General features: G+C 34.0%; 2 protein-coding genes across 2 annotated transcripts in view; one reads left to right on the forward strand and one right to left on the reverse strand.

The window, feature by feature from the left end:
• Positions 1-16748, reverse strand: part of LOC5574311 (protein gustavus) — a 756279-nt gene that overhangs the window by 109930 nt on the left and 629601 nt on the right. The gene's annotated exons all lie outside the window — the stretch shown is intronic.
• Positions 7012-9562, forward strand: LOC5574313 (perlucin). The gene is made up of 2 exons (XM_021845170.1): positions 7012-7165; positions 9172-9562. The coding sequence occupies exons 1-2, from the start codon at positions 7058-7060 to the stop codon at positions 9544-9546; spliced, it is 483 nt and encodes a 160-aa protein (XP_021700862.1). The 5' UTR covers positions 7012-7057; the 3' UTR covers positions 9547-9562.

The following is a 16748-nucleotide window of genomic DNA, read 5'->3' on the forward strand; positions in this document are numbered from 1 at the left end:
ATGATGAATCATAAAATGTTTTACGGTTTTGCCAACATTGAAGTCGGAAATTTCGGAATTACCGATTATGAAATGTATTGCAATGCTTCATTGGTTTGTCTTGTATCGGATACATTGTGGTAATATAAAAATTGAATTGGCGTTCCACAAATTGCTGTCATGCCGAATATTGTTTAAAAATAGTTTGCATTTTTCTGAAAACACTTTCCTCAAGGTCATGATTCATAATATTGTAACAACCAATAATAAAAAACATCATAATCTCAATAGTAGTTTACGGAACAAGTTGCAGAATGATGATTTTTACAGCACGAGTCGTAAGGATAATTACGACGAGTGCTGTAAAAATCTAGTTCTGCAACAAGTTACGTACAACATTTTTTGCAATTTCGTAGTTAACCGCTTGAGGGTATCAGAAATTATATCGGAATGCATTCACCATTATTTTATAATTTCTGAAAAAATGTTGTGTTGATGATTAATTAATTAATTATTGATTAATTACGCAACTCAAAACAGTTACATAATGAAAAAGCGTTGCGTAATAAATCATTGCAGCACTGGTTTCAGTTGCGTAATGACTATTCCCGCACTGTATACTTCAGTGCAGGAAAGCAGGCCGTTTCATGACAGATTAGCGTGATTGATTGATTGACAGCCTATTACGATGCGAAATTGCAAAAATATATAAACGCATTGGATTTGGGAAAACTTGACACCGTTCGTTCGTTCGTTCTGCGTGAATTTATGAATTATGTCCATGAGGTCAGATATTTCAGAAAAATTGTAAACTTTTTTTAACCAGTATTCGACATGACAAATGGTTGGGCGACAAAATGTCGAAATCAATGGGCTGAATTTCTCCATAATAAAGAGTCAATTAATTAAAATATCGAAAGACAAAACGTCTGAAGGAATGCCTATCTCCCAAAAGAATAAATAATTTGAAGTTTTGTCCAATTCAACATTTTTGACATTCGACATTTTGGCACTAAACCATTAACCACGTTCGATTTATAGTGTCTTTTGTTCAGTGCACGTCGTGTTACTTTATCACTATCGAGAAGTGGTAGAATATTCGGTTTTCTTGCTGTTGTAATTCCCAACTTGATAGAAGAATGTGGTGAGTATATCTCCATAGATGTCCCCTTCTTAATCAATCAAAAACGGATCCCTCAATAAAGTCACGAAATGACACCGGTACTGTCCATGCATCAGAATCCTAGTCCTTACTTTTTACATCTAGAGAACTGAATGAATAGAAGATTAGAAAGCAAATTGTTGAATTCGATTCATATTTTCCTTGTCACAAGATCCTTCTCGGAAAACCGGAACTTTTCACTTTCAACAAGGTTCAAATTGTTACAAGGACTTTGATTACTATAACATCCTGTTCCCTTCGTTTGAAGCAGCTAAGACTAGGATTCACTGGTAGAACTTTACCATATAATGCACCACGAAGATGTGATCTAACCGCGTTATTGATAAAAAATTCATACATTTGTCTAGGAGTTCCTTCTGAACTTAAAAGTATGCATTCTAGTAATTCTTCAATAGATTAATTCCTGGAATACATTATTCTAGGTTTAAAAGTTGGATAGTGGATTCTCTTTTTTTCAGAGATTTCTCAAGAGAGATCTTCGAGTTCTTCGAAAATATCCTCGACTTGGATTTGCTAAATTTATACCTACAACTGTTTGGGAGCTTCAACACATTACCTTGAACAACACTTTCTAATAATGTTATCCATAGATTACTTTTGTAAGAATTCTAAAACAATCTATAATATCTAAAGGAAATCAAAAATTACGTCAGGCGTACCTTCTGACATTTCCTGAGGATTCTGGCAAATAATTCTTCAAAGTCATTCTTGGAAATGTTCCTGAAGAATTCTCAGAAACTTTGATTGGTGCTGAAGGATGTTTCAAAAACGTGTAGAGTTTTAAGCATATCCAGTGTTTTTTTTTGATGAGAAAAAGGGTAATTTGGCTAATGTTGAACGTCTAAAAATATCGTGCATTGGCTTTTCTGTCTTGAATTAATTTGAAAAAAAAAAAACTGTTATTTTGTATGTTCAACGTTTCGGTCCGTTTGGGACCTTCCTCAAGGACTCTTGTTACAGTTATTTTGTTCAGTGTGGTTCGGTAGAACCTGTCACCTGATGGGTCGATTTTTCCCGCACAGCCACAGCTAGTTTTGGAAGCTCTGTGAAAAAATCGAACTTAAAGTTGATGCAATTGCATGCATAATGAATATAAAATCTTCAGAAAAGAATTTCAAGAGATTTAATTTAATTCAACAATGAAAATGCCGTCATATTGAACACCAGGAAAGCAATTTGAGAGAAATAAAATTAATATTCTTTAAACATAAACTGGATGATTTTTGGAAGAAATTTTTAAAGAACTTGAGTTTTCTCATAAACTTTATGGGCAATACTATATTTATATTTACAAGAGCACTGCATGGAATTCTTAAGCAAATTCAATAGAATTTTTATTTTGAGTTTAATTTATGGAGCTGTCAATAGATTAATTTTCGAAGTAGTTTCTGAAGAGGTCTTTGAAAAGGCCATTGATAAACTAATGGAGAAGCTTCCGTGTTTGAAAAATCTTCGCTTATCTTGTTGGAGTAGAAAATAATAATGATAATCTAAGCTTTTTTTTATCTAAACTGAAAACAAATTTAATAATATCGAAATTAGAAGAAATGTTGAGATGTGGGACTACACCATTATATATTTTGACATTTTTTGAAAGAACTAGCTCTTCTTTTGACTTAAAATTGATTTTTATGATAATTTTCACACAAATAAAAAATCCATGATAAAGCAAATGTTAGTAATTCTTTCTTTTTAAAAAAATTGATTAAACCTGTTGCGTATGATAAAAAAAATTAAATATAATAAAAAAAATACTTGTAAGCATTTAATCAGCTTAGGCTTAAAGGTACCGTAATTTCGGGTGAAATTGATCAGATTTCACTGTTTTTCTTGTCTGTTTTCTATGATGTTGCCAATTCCAAACAACTTAATGCAGGAAAACAAGTACGACGGTGAGCCTCATTGGTTTATATACTCAAATTTCCATACAGTTGTGATTTTAGTGCTGAAAATCGTCTCTAAAATGAAAAATCAAGGAATTTCGTTTCGGGGTGAAATTGATCACCTGTCAAAACAATTATTGTTAGTTTTGAAAACAACTTTACTGATTTTATTTGGGCCTCCTGGATCCAAATATGCTTGCCATATTCTTAACAATGCAAACTTTATGGAAATAATAAACAATTAATTTTCAACAATACCGCAGAAAACGCCTAAATGTAGGCAATTTTCGATGGAATCTTCTGATATCTATAAAAAAAATCAATTATTACAACAAAATGAACAAACTGGTAAGAATTTTGATTATTAAATACGTTTTGGGAATATATTTCAAGCATCCTTACATATTTTCAGGTTGACACCATCTCCAAATCCTTGTTTAAAACTATAAGTTTATTGATGTCTGCCAATACCAAACAGAGCACGATTATGGAATTTTCTATTATTTTCATAGAAATAAACATTCTTTAACACAAAAAGCTTCACAACATGCAATTCGACAATAGTTAAGACAAACAACGTCCATTTACATAGGTTGTATTGATTTCTGTGCTCTATTAGAGGGAAATAAAATCGTGTGACACAGTGATCAATTTCACCCTACTGATCAATTTCACCCGAATTTACGGTAACACTAAGGGATACCCTGCGAGGTCAAGGAACAATATAAAAAGTTCGAAGGGTTTGGTTTAAGAAAATTGCATATAATCTTACGTCTTTTCATTGTGATTTTTTCTCTGTGTATTTTTACTAAGAACCCTTTTTTCTGAAACTATGTCGATGACATCGGTTCAATCAAATGCACCGTTTTTTTTAACTATACATCAAGTTATAAAAATCCTATGAAATATTATTTTTTCATAAATCGTTTTCGTAACGTAGTCTAGTTAGTAAAATTTTAATCGTAATTGTCGTATTGGCGAGTCACTAATCCATGCGCAAATTTTATTTCATTCGGAAAAGGCAACGTTCTCAAGTTTTGAGTTACGTTAAATGTTCCTGGATGTTACGACTCGCGATGTTGCCAATCAAGCTTCGACTGTTTTTTCTTCAATATTGAATATAATGCTCGTGGAATGCACTAGACATTTAGAGTGCGAAAAATTGTTTCCAAATATCACTTTCAGTAAATGATAGTTATAGTTTTTGTTTTCATTTGGCTTATCTGTCAACGGTTTGCATACATGTAGAACGCAAGTGGAACCAGCTCAACATACCTGGAAATAAAGAAGAGAAGAAAATATTATTATTCATACATGCACATCAATGTGTTAACATGTAAATATTATATTTAGGAATACCATCTACCATATTTTCAACATTTCTCGCATAATCACTTGAACCAATGGAAATGTAGTGTTTCGTATTACAAGTTGCAGATCCACATTCTGACATCTTTGAAAATAATTAGGCATTGATGATGGCAAATGGTTTTGTTGTAGCATTTCAAAGGTTTAAAAACAGAATTTATGATTTCATGTGACGTTTCATCCAATTTTGCCAGCATATTTAACGCATGGTGCTCCCCTGACAGTTATTATGAGATAAAAATCTTCATCAAATCTGTGCTCACCGGTCGTTTTCTATAGCTAAGTTGTGTGCCTGGGCAAAATATAAAAATAAATCGTAGGACCCGTTTTGAAGCTACACCGTTCTGATTGCATAAGTCTACTAATTCATAGGAAATCTGAGATATTTAAACGGATTTCCATTGGCCTGATTATAAAGAAATATACTATCAAAATTGGGTTCAAAGTTGGTTTGTTCAGTTATTTGTAATCTCTAGGTGGAGTTTTAAATAAGAAAATAAACGAAATTTGGAGTTACGCCCTTTTTGAGGTGTAACCATTGAAAACACTAATTTCAAATAGAATAATTAGGCATTCTAATACCATAGAGCATGTTCAAATGTGTTCAATGACACATTGCACTTGCATGCCACAAAACTCTTTCACTATTAACTGATTTTTCATAGGCTCAAGGGCATCAAGGTATTACGGAGCTAATTTCATCATGTAACCAAATTAGCTCTTGTAGCACAATATTCTGACTAGGTTGGTGAACCCATGTACTCATGATTCTGATTATTTTACATCCTACTGTAGTATATCGAATCGCAGCATATGTCAAGAAGTACCTTACGAAATAAGTTTTCGGTTATGGGTAGCAGTGTATGGAATAAAATAATATTAATGACGTAGAAAGCAGCAATACAAAATGGATAAAATAATGCAAAGTTTAGAACATCCGTTATTTTTTTGTTTAATAGAATTCATTTACTGAGCTTAATTTAAACATTTGGCTTTGACAGTTTGAAAAACTTTGTGTATGATTTATTATTCGTCATACAAGTGGCGTGTCTTTACTTCACAAGCACAGTGCGCGATAGAAAAAAAGTTTACATATAAATCTTCCATTTGTGTATGATTCACCAAATATTATGGTTGGTAGACCAGCAGAACAATTTATGATTTCCCGGTAATTAAAACTGAAATTCACGTTGAATCCATGAACAGCTCTGTTTTAAGTGTTATGATTTTAAAATCAGTGAAACCATATAAAAACGCATGTTTATACTTCTCTTTGGTGAATTTCAAGTACTGAGACTTTCTCTTCACGATTTAGCTTGAGAATGAGTTAATTAATTTATACATCTCTTTCACTATTGTATTTATCCAAGGCTCTTGGGTGTTTGTGTATTCGAAAAGACCGGGAAACCCATTGGAAAAATTGTAGATTTGTGCAAAATCTAAATGTTATAATACATGCTACAAATTATCACAAATGTAAAGACAGTGGTCTAGAGTTCTATAGTTTGACCAATAGTTCATAACTCAGTGATTGAAGTTTAAGCTCTAGAGTAGTACAAAGTTAGCCAGAACAGCCGAAGCTAGTTGGGATATTACAAAAATGTTTAATAATAATAATGTCACAAAAATGGCTCCGTAATGCCTTACAGCGCTTGAGCCTTTGAAGAAATAATCAATTTTGAAAGACTTTGGCGACATGTAAGTGAAATGTGTCATTGAAATTATTTGAACTTGTTTTTCGGTATTCGGTATTAGAATGCCTTATTATCCTATTTGAAATCAGTGTTTGCAATGGTTACACCAAAAAAGGGCGTAACTCTAAATTCGGTTTATTTTCTCATTCAAATCTTCACCAAGGGGTTAGAAATAAGCAAACAAACCAACTTTGACCCCAATTTTGATTGTTTATTTTCTTCTAATAATCACGGCCATTGCAGATTTGCATTTATATATCTAAGATTTCCTATGAATAAGTAGACTTTTACAATTAAAAGGGCGTAATGATTTTTTAATATTTTGCCCAGACATGCAACTTAACTATAGAAAACGACTGGTGAGCACAGATTTATTCTCTGATAATAACGGTCAGGGGAACACCGTGTAAACTCATTGTGAGCATATCAGAAAATAGAGGATGGATTAAAAGTTAGGAGTAGTCTGGCATATTCTATTCAACTAATTATTCTTATACACTCCTTATCCATCGTGATGACGTTGCTTGTCTCTACGTAATGGATTGAAGTTGAGAACTATTACATCTATGATTTTGTGCAATCTGATCAATACTTATACATTTAATTTTTTTTGCAATTAAAAAAAAAAATTGATCACTTTTATTCTTATTTTACACTGAATAGAATTCCAGGAAAAGTTGAGGAATTTTGTTTGATGGTCCTACATCTTGTTTAAAATTTTGTTGTTTACAAGAGATCCCAATCCGTGAAGTTATTAATAATTCCTCACCGATAATATCGTTCAATTAACGACAAATTCCTGTCCTGAAAGCACATGTCAATGTCACTATCTTATCGAGTGTGTGTATTTCTCTATCGTTTTTTTCAGATCGAACCGCTTCAGAAAATATAAAAAGTACATGAGTTGCAGTTGACCTCTGTACAGTCAGTTCACCTTTCCACGAAAAGAAATGGCTCTGTTGCGGTTCATCATTCTTCCGGCAGTTTTCGTAGCTGCAGTATCTGCCCAAGAACTGTTCTGCTCAGCGCCTTCAAAGTTCTACATTCCGGATTATAAGGTGAGTTGTGTATACATCGAAAGCAGGAAATTTCGAGTTCTTTCGAGATTTTTAAGTACTCAAGTAGAAGAGCCAAAACATGTTCATAATTAGTTAACCATATGTTAATTACTGGGTGACTTCCTTAGCTGAGCAGTCAAATTCCGCGGCTACAAAGCAAAGTCATGCTGAAAGTGTCTGGATTCTATTCCCGGTCGGTCCAGCATCTTTCGTAATGGAAATTTCATTGATTTCCCTGAGCATAGAGTATCATCGTACCTGCCTCACGATATACAATTTTATGGCAATTTTGGCAAAGAAAGTTCTCAGTTAATAACTGTGAAAGTGCTCCTAAAAACACTAAGCTGATAAGCAGGCTCTGTCCCAGTGGGGACGTTAATGCCAAGAAGAAGATGTTAATTAATGAAGATCATAATTAGTTATCGGTTTGTTTGATTAACAACTATCAAAAAAACTGAACAATACATGTACTTTGCAATTGGATTAAATGGACAAATTGATTGAAATTTGCGAAAAAGTGACACGTTTTCTCGGTGAGCATCGAACTCACGACTCCCTGTTCACTAGATAGGGCACGATACCCCTACACACGAGAGGACTCATGGACGTGTGGGAGTCTCACCGTGAAGACGTGTAACTTTTTCGCAAATTTCACATCAATTTAGCATAGCATAGCATAGACTGACTGTACATGTCAATGGTTGCTACTCCGTGATTGATCGGAACTGGTAAGAATTGCACTGGGATCCAAATGAATAGGGGATGGGAGTTTCCGTTTACTCTCGAAGTGCAATTTTAGCAGATCTAATATTATTGATCAATAACGGCGCCGGCCAAGTCCTTACAGTCAGTTGGGATGGGGAAGGAATGTTAGGGTGTAATGATTGTTGCTTCTAGAGACCGAGAATACCTCTGCATCTCCACAATCACCACGGGAAGGATGTTTATTAGTGAGGGAGGAAAAGATCTGGGAGTCACCTCTGGTCGGTGATGCGATCCATGGATAAGGGGGAAATATACGACTTGTATTTAAAGCTAGTTTTGTATTTTTGTCTCGAGAAGTTTTTGGAAAAAATACGTCAACATCTATAATGTCGAACAATTCAAAAGACGTTTTTATTAATGACGAAAACTGAAAATTACATGTATATATTTTAACTTATATGAAACAGGAATAATGCCGACACTTGTAGTGACGAACCATACATAGTTTGTTTGAAAATTACATATGAGTATTACTGTGCATTTTGTCTCGATATGGTAGAAGTTTTAGAAAATACGTCAACATTCACAATGTCGAACAATTCAAAAGATAATTTTTAATAATGTCAAAAAGAGAAAAATATATGTATATTCAAATTGTATAAGAAAAAAGCATAATGCCGACACCTATAGTGACAAACCATACAAAGTTTGTTTTAATATTACATAAAAGTTACGCTTTCAAGAAAATATGTGTTATTATAAGCATGAAACGAACTCACGAACACAAAACTGACACTGACAGCAAAACTTCTTGGCGTCCCGAAAATAACTCTCTTGCTTGGGCCTTCCCAAATACGTACCCAGCAAGACGCTCCAAAACAGGGGAAAAAAATCTCCGGCGACGAAAACGCGCGCGAAACCGTCAGCAAAATCTATCGGACGACGCAAAACCGAACTGTCCTGCTTGGGCTTCACGAAGCACTACCCAGCAAGACGCTCCAAAACAGCTTTTTCGCAAATTTCACATCAATTTGTCCATTTAATCTAATTGCAAAGCAAATAAAATGTTTAGTTTTTCGGTAGTTGTTATACTTCCACTCGGCTGGTTAGCCGTAAACCACGAATCATAATTAAAATAACGTTTTTTTTTAATATTTTTTATGCTATCAACTTAAGCGAATATTCGAAAGATTGGTAATGGTATTCTTTAGAAGATTACATATATGTCATTAATCTGTTTTTAAATTACTGATGAAACTCAAATCTTACGTATTCAACTGATGACTTCCATACTTCCTTAGGCCAACTGGATCGCAGCGGTCCAGCACTGCAACCGGCTTGGGATGCGTTTGGCCGTAGTCGATGCCGAATGGAAGCAAACCGAGATCGTGCATCTGGTGCACAGTTTCCGGCATTTCTTGGCGGATGCCACCCGGTTCGATTTGTGGATCGGTGCCAATGATTTGGCCCTGGAAGGAAAGTTCATTTGGCACGCCACCGGATTGGGGATGCAGTTTACCAACTGGAAGAAAGATGAACCGAACAATTTGCACACCAAGGAACACTGTCTTCACATGTGGTACCAACCGGACAGGGATCTGAACTGGGAGTGGAATGACGAAAACTGCCAGAATAATTGGTACTTTGTGTGTGAAAATGTAGAACCACTGCCTTAGAGGGTGTAGAAGCGGATGTGTTTTTGAGTTTCAATGCAGAAAGACTGTCCATTTAGTACCGTAAGTATGGATGATCCCCTGAATTTGCAAAAAGACTTAGATATTTGGAGACTACGTATTCTAAAGTTAAGGGTCAATTCCATTTATGTAATTTAACCCGTATAGGCCTGAGTGAAAGCAAAAATTCTAAAACCTTCACGGCTTAGCTAATTCTTAATGGATTCAAATGATTATTTGTCAGTATACTGGCACACATATCTAGTTTCTAGAAGTGGACAGAGGAACGCGAAAATATTCCTGTGATCAGAGTTTTTTCGGTGGATCACTGGGTCAGGTCGGGTGAGAAGAATACTGTGCGTTTGTGCCCCTGGAGGTAGGCAAATTTCAAGTCACAGGTAATTTCCGGAATGGTTTATAATGTGGCCACTACATGACGGAATTTAAAGAAAATTGTATCAGTATAAACCTTTTGAGAAAGGATTGAATTGGATAACTATGAGCTTTGCGTTTGATTAGTCCTAAAAAATGACCATTTTCGGGTCCCGGGACGCCTCAAACTTATGATAAAATGGCCAAATTGTATCTGAACATCTATGCCAAGCTTATGGGAATGCATTTAAGTGCACAATTGTGTTTGATATCCACTTTTCGAGAATTGAAACGGTTTAGTATCCAACAAATCTATAGCCGGTTCTTCCGGGCATTTCGTCAGAATGGCCACATCCGGTATATTTTAAACGATGCAAAACTCTTCATTTATAATGTTGAATATCAGATCTTAATAATTAATGCAAAATAAAATGATTGTCATTGCTAATAAATAAAGGTAATTTTGCATGTCCCAAAAAATAGCCCTTTTTTACCCGACTTGACCCATTGACCCACCGGAATAACTCAGGCCACAGAAATATTTCCGAGTTCCTCTGGCCACTTCTAGAAACTAGATATGTGGGCCAGTGAACTGTTAAAAAATCATTGGAATCAGTTTCGATTTCTCTGAGTGGTGAGGGTTTCAGTAGTTTTGCTTTCACTCATGCCTATACGGGTTAAAAATGGAAACATGGAAGATTTCTCCTAATGCTTCCAAAACTTAACATATAGTATAACAAAAGCTCTTTACTTGAAAACATCAACTAGACATGTTATTACGATGAGAGGGGTTTCAATAAATTAATCTGGTGAAGTTAAGTATCTAGGGCTTAGGCTCGATACAAATTTAACTTTCAAAAATCACATTTAGGGCATTCAAGCCAAATGTAACAATTTCATAAAATGTCTACCCGAGCAAAGGTGGATAACTGGATGATATCAAAATGATAACAACTTTCATTATCATTGTTATCAATTTGATATTCTGTTATCAATTATAACCGAATGATACCTTATATGGTTACCATTGTATCCGTGACAGACATTATTGATAAGAGGTTGATAACAAAATATGTCATCAAACATCTTTCCCATAACATTTTTACAAAGTGTGTGTTGATAAATTTTCGTCATACAAAATTTTGTAGAATTATTTGAATCGTAAGTTTAATCCAAAACACTCATTTCTCAACATTTGTCTGTGATTTATGACGATATAATTAAAAAAAATATGATTTTGTAAATTTTGTTATCAACTAAAACTCAGTGATAACATAATTCACTATTACTTTGTTATTTGACTAACAAATTTGAGTTCTCATTTTTGTTATGTTGGCTGTTAATTCAGCCATGATGATAACAAAATCTGTTACCAAATGACAATAATCAGGTAACAAGATTTATTATAATTTTGCTATTCAAAGTTGCTCGGGTATTAACAGAAAAGCGAAACTTTGTTATCACGAAGTTATTAATAGGGTTTCAATGCTAGTAATGGACCCCTTAGTAGCTGAAATTCATTCTAGACGCTTTTCCGCAATGATATCTCAGAAGCATATACGTTTTGTGGAGTCTAACAACAAATGCAATGTCTTTACTTCGTAGTATGTCTATGAAACATACAAAATCATTCGTTTTTCTAGCGAAAAACTGTTGTCCGAATGCCTATTATGGACCCTCCCGGGGTCCATAATAGGATTGTTTACAAATTTGACGTTGCGTATTATGGACCCTCCATTTGATTCCCATGTAATCCGGCTCGCTGCCGACGAGCCTATTATGGACCCTCCTAGAAATGCGTATTATGGACCCTCTTGTGTGGTTTCATTTACAAAACTGTTCAAATATCTGTATTTATGCGTCTCAAACCAAATATTTTGCCTGAAACTGCTGACTAACAATGTAATCGAAGTTCCCCCGGTGGATTTTCATAGGAATAAAGTTGCTTTGAGTGTTAATTTTATGTTTTTCTGTAGGGGGTCCATAATACGCAAAGGGTCCATAACCGGCATCGACTCCCTAATTCCTCTCCGATAATATCGTTCAATTGACGACAAATTCCTGTCATGAAAGCACATGCCAATGTCACTCATTAACAGAAAAGCGAAACTTTGTCTTAAGAATAAGCTTCTAATATTCAAACGAATTATTAGGCCGGACACCAATATGGACCTGCTTTTATAAAACTAGAAAGAGGATTCAAAATGAAATTTAGAAAACGATTCTGAAGCATCTCACATCAACCCTGGCATTATCCCTGGCACAGCGTTAAGGAGTTACATAGAATATGCAATGTTGAAACATTGGAACAAATTTCGAAAAAAAATATTAATAATTTAAAAAAAAAAATCGTTGCAATCATCTATTACCATGTTTAATGCGCTTCATATTTAGGTGAAGTTAATTGAAAGCGCTTTTTTTCATAAGCAGGTGAAATCAACTCACCTGTAAAAGTTCTGCACTGAAATAATCTCGATTTTTTTTTTTCGGCAGAATAAAGTAAATCAAGTGATACACCAATTAAACGAAGTACCGCAAAATCGCCCATATGTTTCAGCTCATGGCATACACTATAATAGATCACTTCGTTCCGGGTTCGTTTGGTGCTTTTCAGCAAATTGGATCCATTAAAACAAACCACAACCGTACCTGATGTGGTCAGGGGCACGCATTAGTTTGAATTAACGTACGCGGCCTCATATTTAGCGTATGTAGAGGATATACCCTTCCGCATGATCGAATTTGCCTCCAGCTTCACAATATCCCAACCGAAATCGATTGGAATAATGGTTCGACAACGACGACGAAGCTTCTTATTCGTCATTATTCGTCGGGCAAATGGAGTGAAATAATCACATTATATCCCTTTTTTGCGAGATCTTTGTATGATTACGTTTTGTATTATTTTCTTTTGACGGTGGCCTCAACGAGTCGGATTTGCTCTCAAGAAGAGCAGTAGGTTAGCAACGTGCCGATGTGCTGGGATTGTGATGGGCTTTAGTCTCTGAAATGTATTGCTATTGTGTTTCCTGCTACACTCGACGGATACAAGCTTCCTGAGAGAATGAAACTTGTACTGCTTGTACATTAGGGTGATGATGTGATTGGTGACAAAAAATAGGAAATCTCCAAGAAAACTCCAGCGTCTTATCCAGTTATAATCAGAGCTCCTGCAAGTAAGCTGCAAAAAGTTCTTCGAAGTACGGTCAATTTTGCAGAAATTCCTCAGGATTTTATCCCGAGATTTCAGTAAAGATATCTCTATGAATTCTTTTGAAATCACATGGAAAAGCTTTATGAGTTTTACTTCGAATTTTAGCCAGCCCTGTCGTCGTAAAATTTGAGCTTCTTTGTCGTCCCTTTTTGAGGAGGGCGTTCCTATAGCCCAGAGGGCGCTTCTATTCCCAGGCGTTAATGATTTCGTCTCATAAGAAATATCACAAATATTCTAATATATAGGGATCAACTGTGATGGAGGTTATGTTGCTATGGGTTTTCGAATTTCAGTCTATATAGATCATAAACGGAAATCCGAAAACTCTTAGCCACTTTTTAATATATAAAAATTACAAATATCACAAATATTTGAATATACATTCCTTACGAACGAAAACCAATATGCACGTATTTAGTATGTTTCCATTTCTATTGAAATATGGAACGAAGAGATCAAGTACATGGGCTTAAACATTATTTAGTTGAAAAATTTTCTGATGTAAAAAGTGAATGTTATTTTGTCCCAGTATCAATTGAATTAACCTTAACAATACCTACTGTATATACTGTATATGCAAATCGACAGATCGAGGACAAACTACGGCATGAATGATCCCGTGAAAAGTATGTGTCGTGTTTTTGTTGCCTGTTTCGAGGGCTTTGAATTTGGTTTATGTAGAAATAGATTAAGACAAAATTTTTTGAGTGTGCTTTCTGTGTAATGTTAGATTTTTGTGTTTTATAATCTATGTTTTGTCATTTGGGAGTTTAAAACCTGTTGACGTACAAAATAAATAAATTAATAAATAAATAAATATATGCTATGTGACCAGTAGCGCAACCAGGATTTGGTTCTAGGGGGGGTTTTGCAAATTTTAAGATACTTGTTGAGAAGATATTTTTAATAAAAAAAATCGAGTATTTAAGTATAAGTTTTGTCTTTGCATAGTAAAATGAATTAATAATTATTACAATACATTAGCGTGATGCCATTCAATCGCTCTTTCTCTGTGTTTTTCCTTAAAAATGTTTAAAACAATTTCAACAATGAAAAAAAAATATTTGAGGATAATGTTTTAAGCGCAACAATTTGCAATAGTAATTATTACTACTATTGTTGCAGTAGGTCGATAGTAGATCAGCATTGCAAAACTAAAGACTAATTGTCACATCTTACAGAATTGGCAATCCAAAAAACCGAGTCCAAAGGTCACAAAATGAGTCTTGCTTTCATTGTGAAGATGCTATTATCAAAAATGTAATAACTAACCTTTACATTTCAACACAACCATTAAACTTTGTTTTTGGATGACTTTGTAATCCGATTGATTTACTATTGTAGTAAGACGTTAATTAGTATTTTTTTATGATGGACACATATTCAAACATTTATTGAACGAATTGACTGAACACCCTCATGATTTACCCAGAAAATAGATTGTAATTTAATGACCCACGCCAACAAAATGTCTAATTTGTTGAAATTCCTAATGAGGCTGAAATGCTTTCATTAACAGCTTAATACTTCAATAGCATTCACAGATTTTTTACTCCGTAATCTTTAAAAATTTAAAGAATGTCTGTTTCGGAATTTCGTATCCTCTGAAGGTCGCAAAATTTGGCAAATCGGTGAGGCAACTGGATTTCTACTGCTGTACCAATGAAAAGGATTCAATACATCTGAACGTTTGACAAACTCTTGATACAATTTCTTTTAAAAAAGGCTAAAAACTGTGTTTTTAAGCTTATTACTACAAATTTGCAGATAATTTTGTATTTTATCAAACTCTTTAGAGGTCTATGGATTTAAATTGAAATACAACTTTGAAGATCAAAAATTGTAAAAACTACTGAAATTCTGAGAGTTAATATGAATCAAACTAAGCTACTGCTCTGTAGTTATATGATGTGTAGTATTGAATATAAAAAATATACTTGGTGAGTCTCATATTTTTTCGGCTCTGGGGGGGGGGGATGTAACCCTCAAAACCCCCCCTTGGTTGCGCCACTGTATGTGACTATTTCCTAGAGTCATACAACTAATAATATTACGATGTGCCCTTGAAATAGAAATCTTAATCCATGAAATAAACTCAGTCTCGTAGAACCTATCACTCAGTGTAAAAGGAATCATCTGGTGCCAATCTAAAAACCACATAGAACCGTTTTTGAGTCTACCTCAAATTAAAAAAAATCCTCATGTTCAATATTTCGCTTTTAAAACAATATATTGTTACTGCATTCCGCTTTTTAAACAAAATTGTGATAAATTTAAGCAAATTGCTTAAACAGTTTTCGAGTAACAACAATTTATGTTTCTGGTACTTTATACTGCCGGTATAAAGCTCTTCAAAAGTCAGAAGCATAATTTTGACAATACAACTGAATTGTTTGTATGATTGTTTTATTACTTGATATTGCATTTCTTTTTGTGAGATAAATTGACTAAAAACAAAATGGCATTGTAAAAACTATGATGTTTTCATTTGATAAGAAAATCGTTCATTCGGTAAAAATTATTGTACAGTTTTTTCTATACTTTTTGATGCTGATCTCAGAATTCAAAACGAAGCGCTAACGGTGAATCACGTTTTTCTGATAAAATTCAATACGGGACCAAATTCAAAATGGTCGTCAAAATTATTTTAAATTAGACTACAGCTTTCCTCCATGCGATGCCCCTAAGATTGTTTGTGTTTCAGGGAATATATGAGAAGAAAATATGAGAAGAAATACAGAGTTTATCAATAACTGAGCTTTTTGCCAACTGTCAAGCTGTGGTACATCAATTTAAGCCAACTGAAATGCTTCTCCTCTAGTTTTATAAAATTCAAGCAAAATACGACGCAAACTGTAATTTTAATTATATATGCCGATGATAACCGCGTTTCAGCGATTATTACTCAACCATACCTCAGAACATTTATTAACGGAATATTATGCCTATTCTTAGTCATGTCCGATCAGAAAAAAATGTAGACTTGACTAGAATGCGAAGAAAAGTTTTAAAGTTAAACATAAATAAATAAATACCTAAGATTCGAAGTTTCGAATGTTTGATTATGTTTGTACGTAAAGTAATATATGAATACTTAAAGAAAAATATGATATTTTTTCCTTTTTAAGAAATGAATCAAATAATTTTACTAAGATTTTCTTGAGCTTTCCAAAAGCAGAATATCTAGAACGTTTGAACAATTTTTTTTACATAAAGAAGAGGTGTTCGGTTTTCAGCCAAATATAATAATAATATAATAATATAACAATTTCTCTGGATTTCATTGTATTTCGCAATGGTTTTATCTTTTGTAGTTTTACGTTAGATATATTAGTGAATCTTGGAATTGCCAAGTATTAATTACAGATGGTTTTCAAACTTATGTCATCAAATTTAAAAACACAAATATGCTGCTCATGGTTGTGGTTATGAAATTTATCACTATCACATGAAAATTATTGGTCAACATAAGAACATATAAGTTGAAGTTTTTTTCAGCTTTAAACTATACCATATTTCGAGGGTGGTCTTGGGCTTCTTAATGATCACGTGCTTTTATCGAAGGATCTCTCTTGAATGTCTGTTCTCACATCCTCATACCGTTTCACAACTTCCCACA

This window comes from Aedes aegypti, chromosome 2, assembly GCF_002204515.2.
Source record: "Aedes aegypti strain LVP_AGWG chromosome 2, AaegL5.0 Primary Assembly, whole genome shotgun sequence".
NCBI classification, from domain to species: Eukaryota; Metazoa; Arthropoda; class Insecta; order Diptera; family Culicidae; genus Aedes; species Aedes aegypti.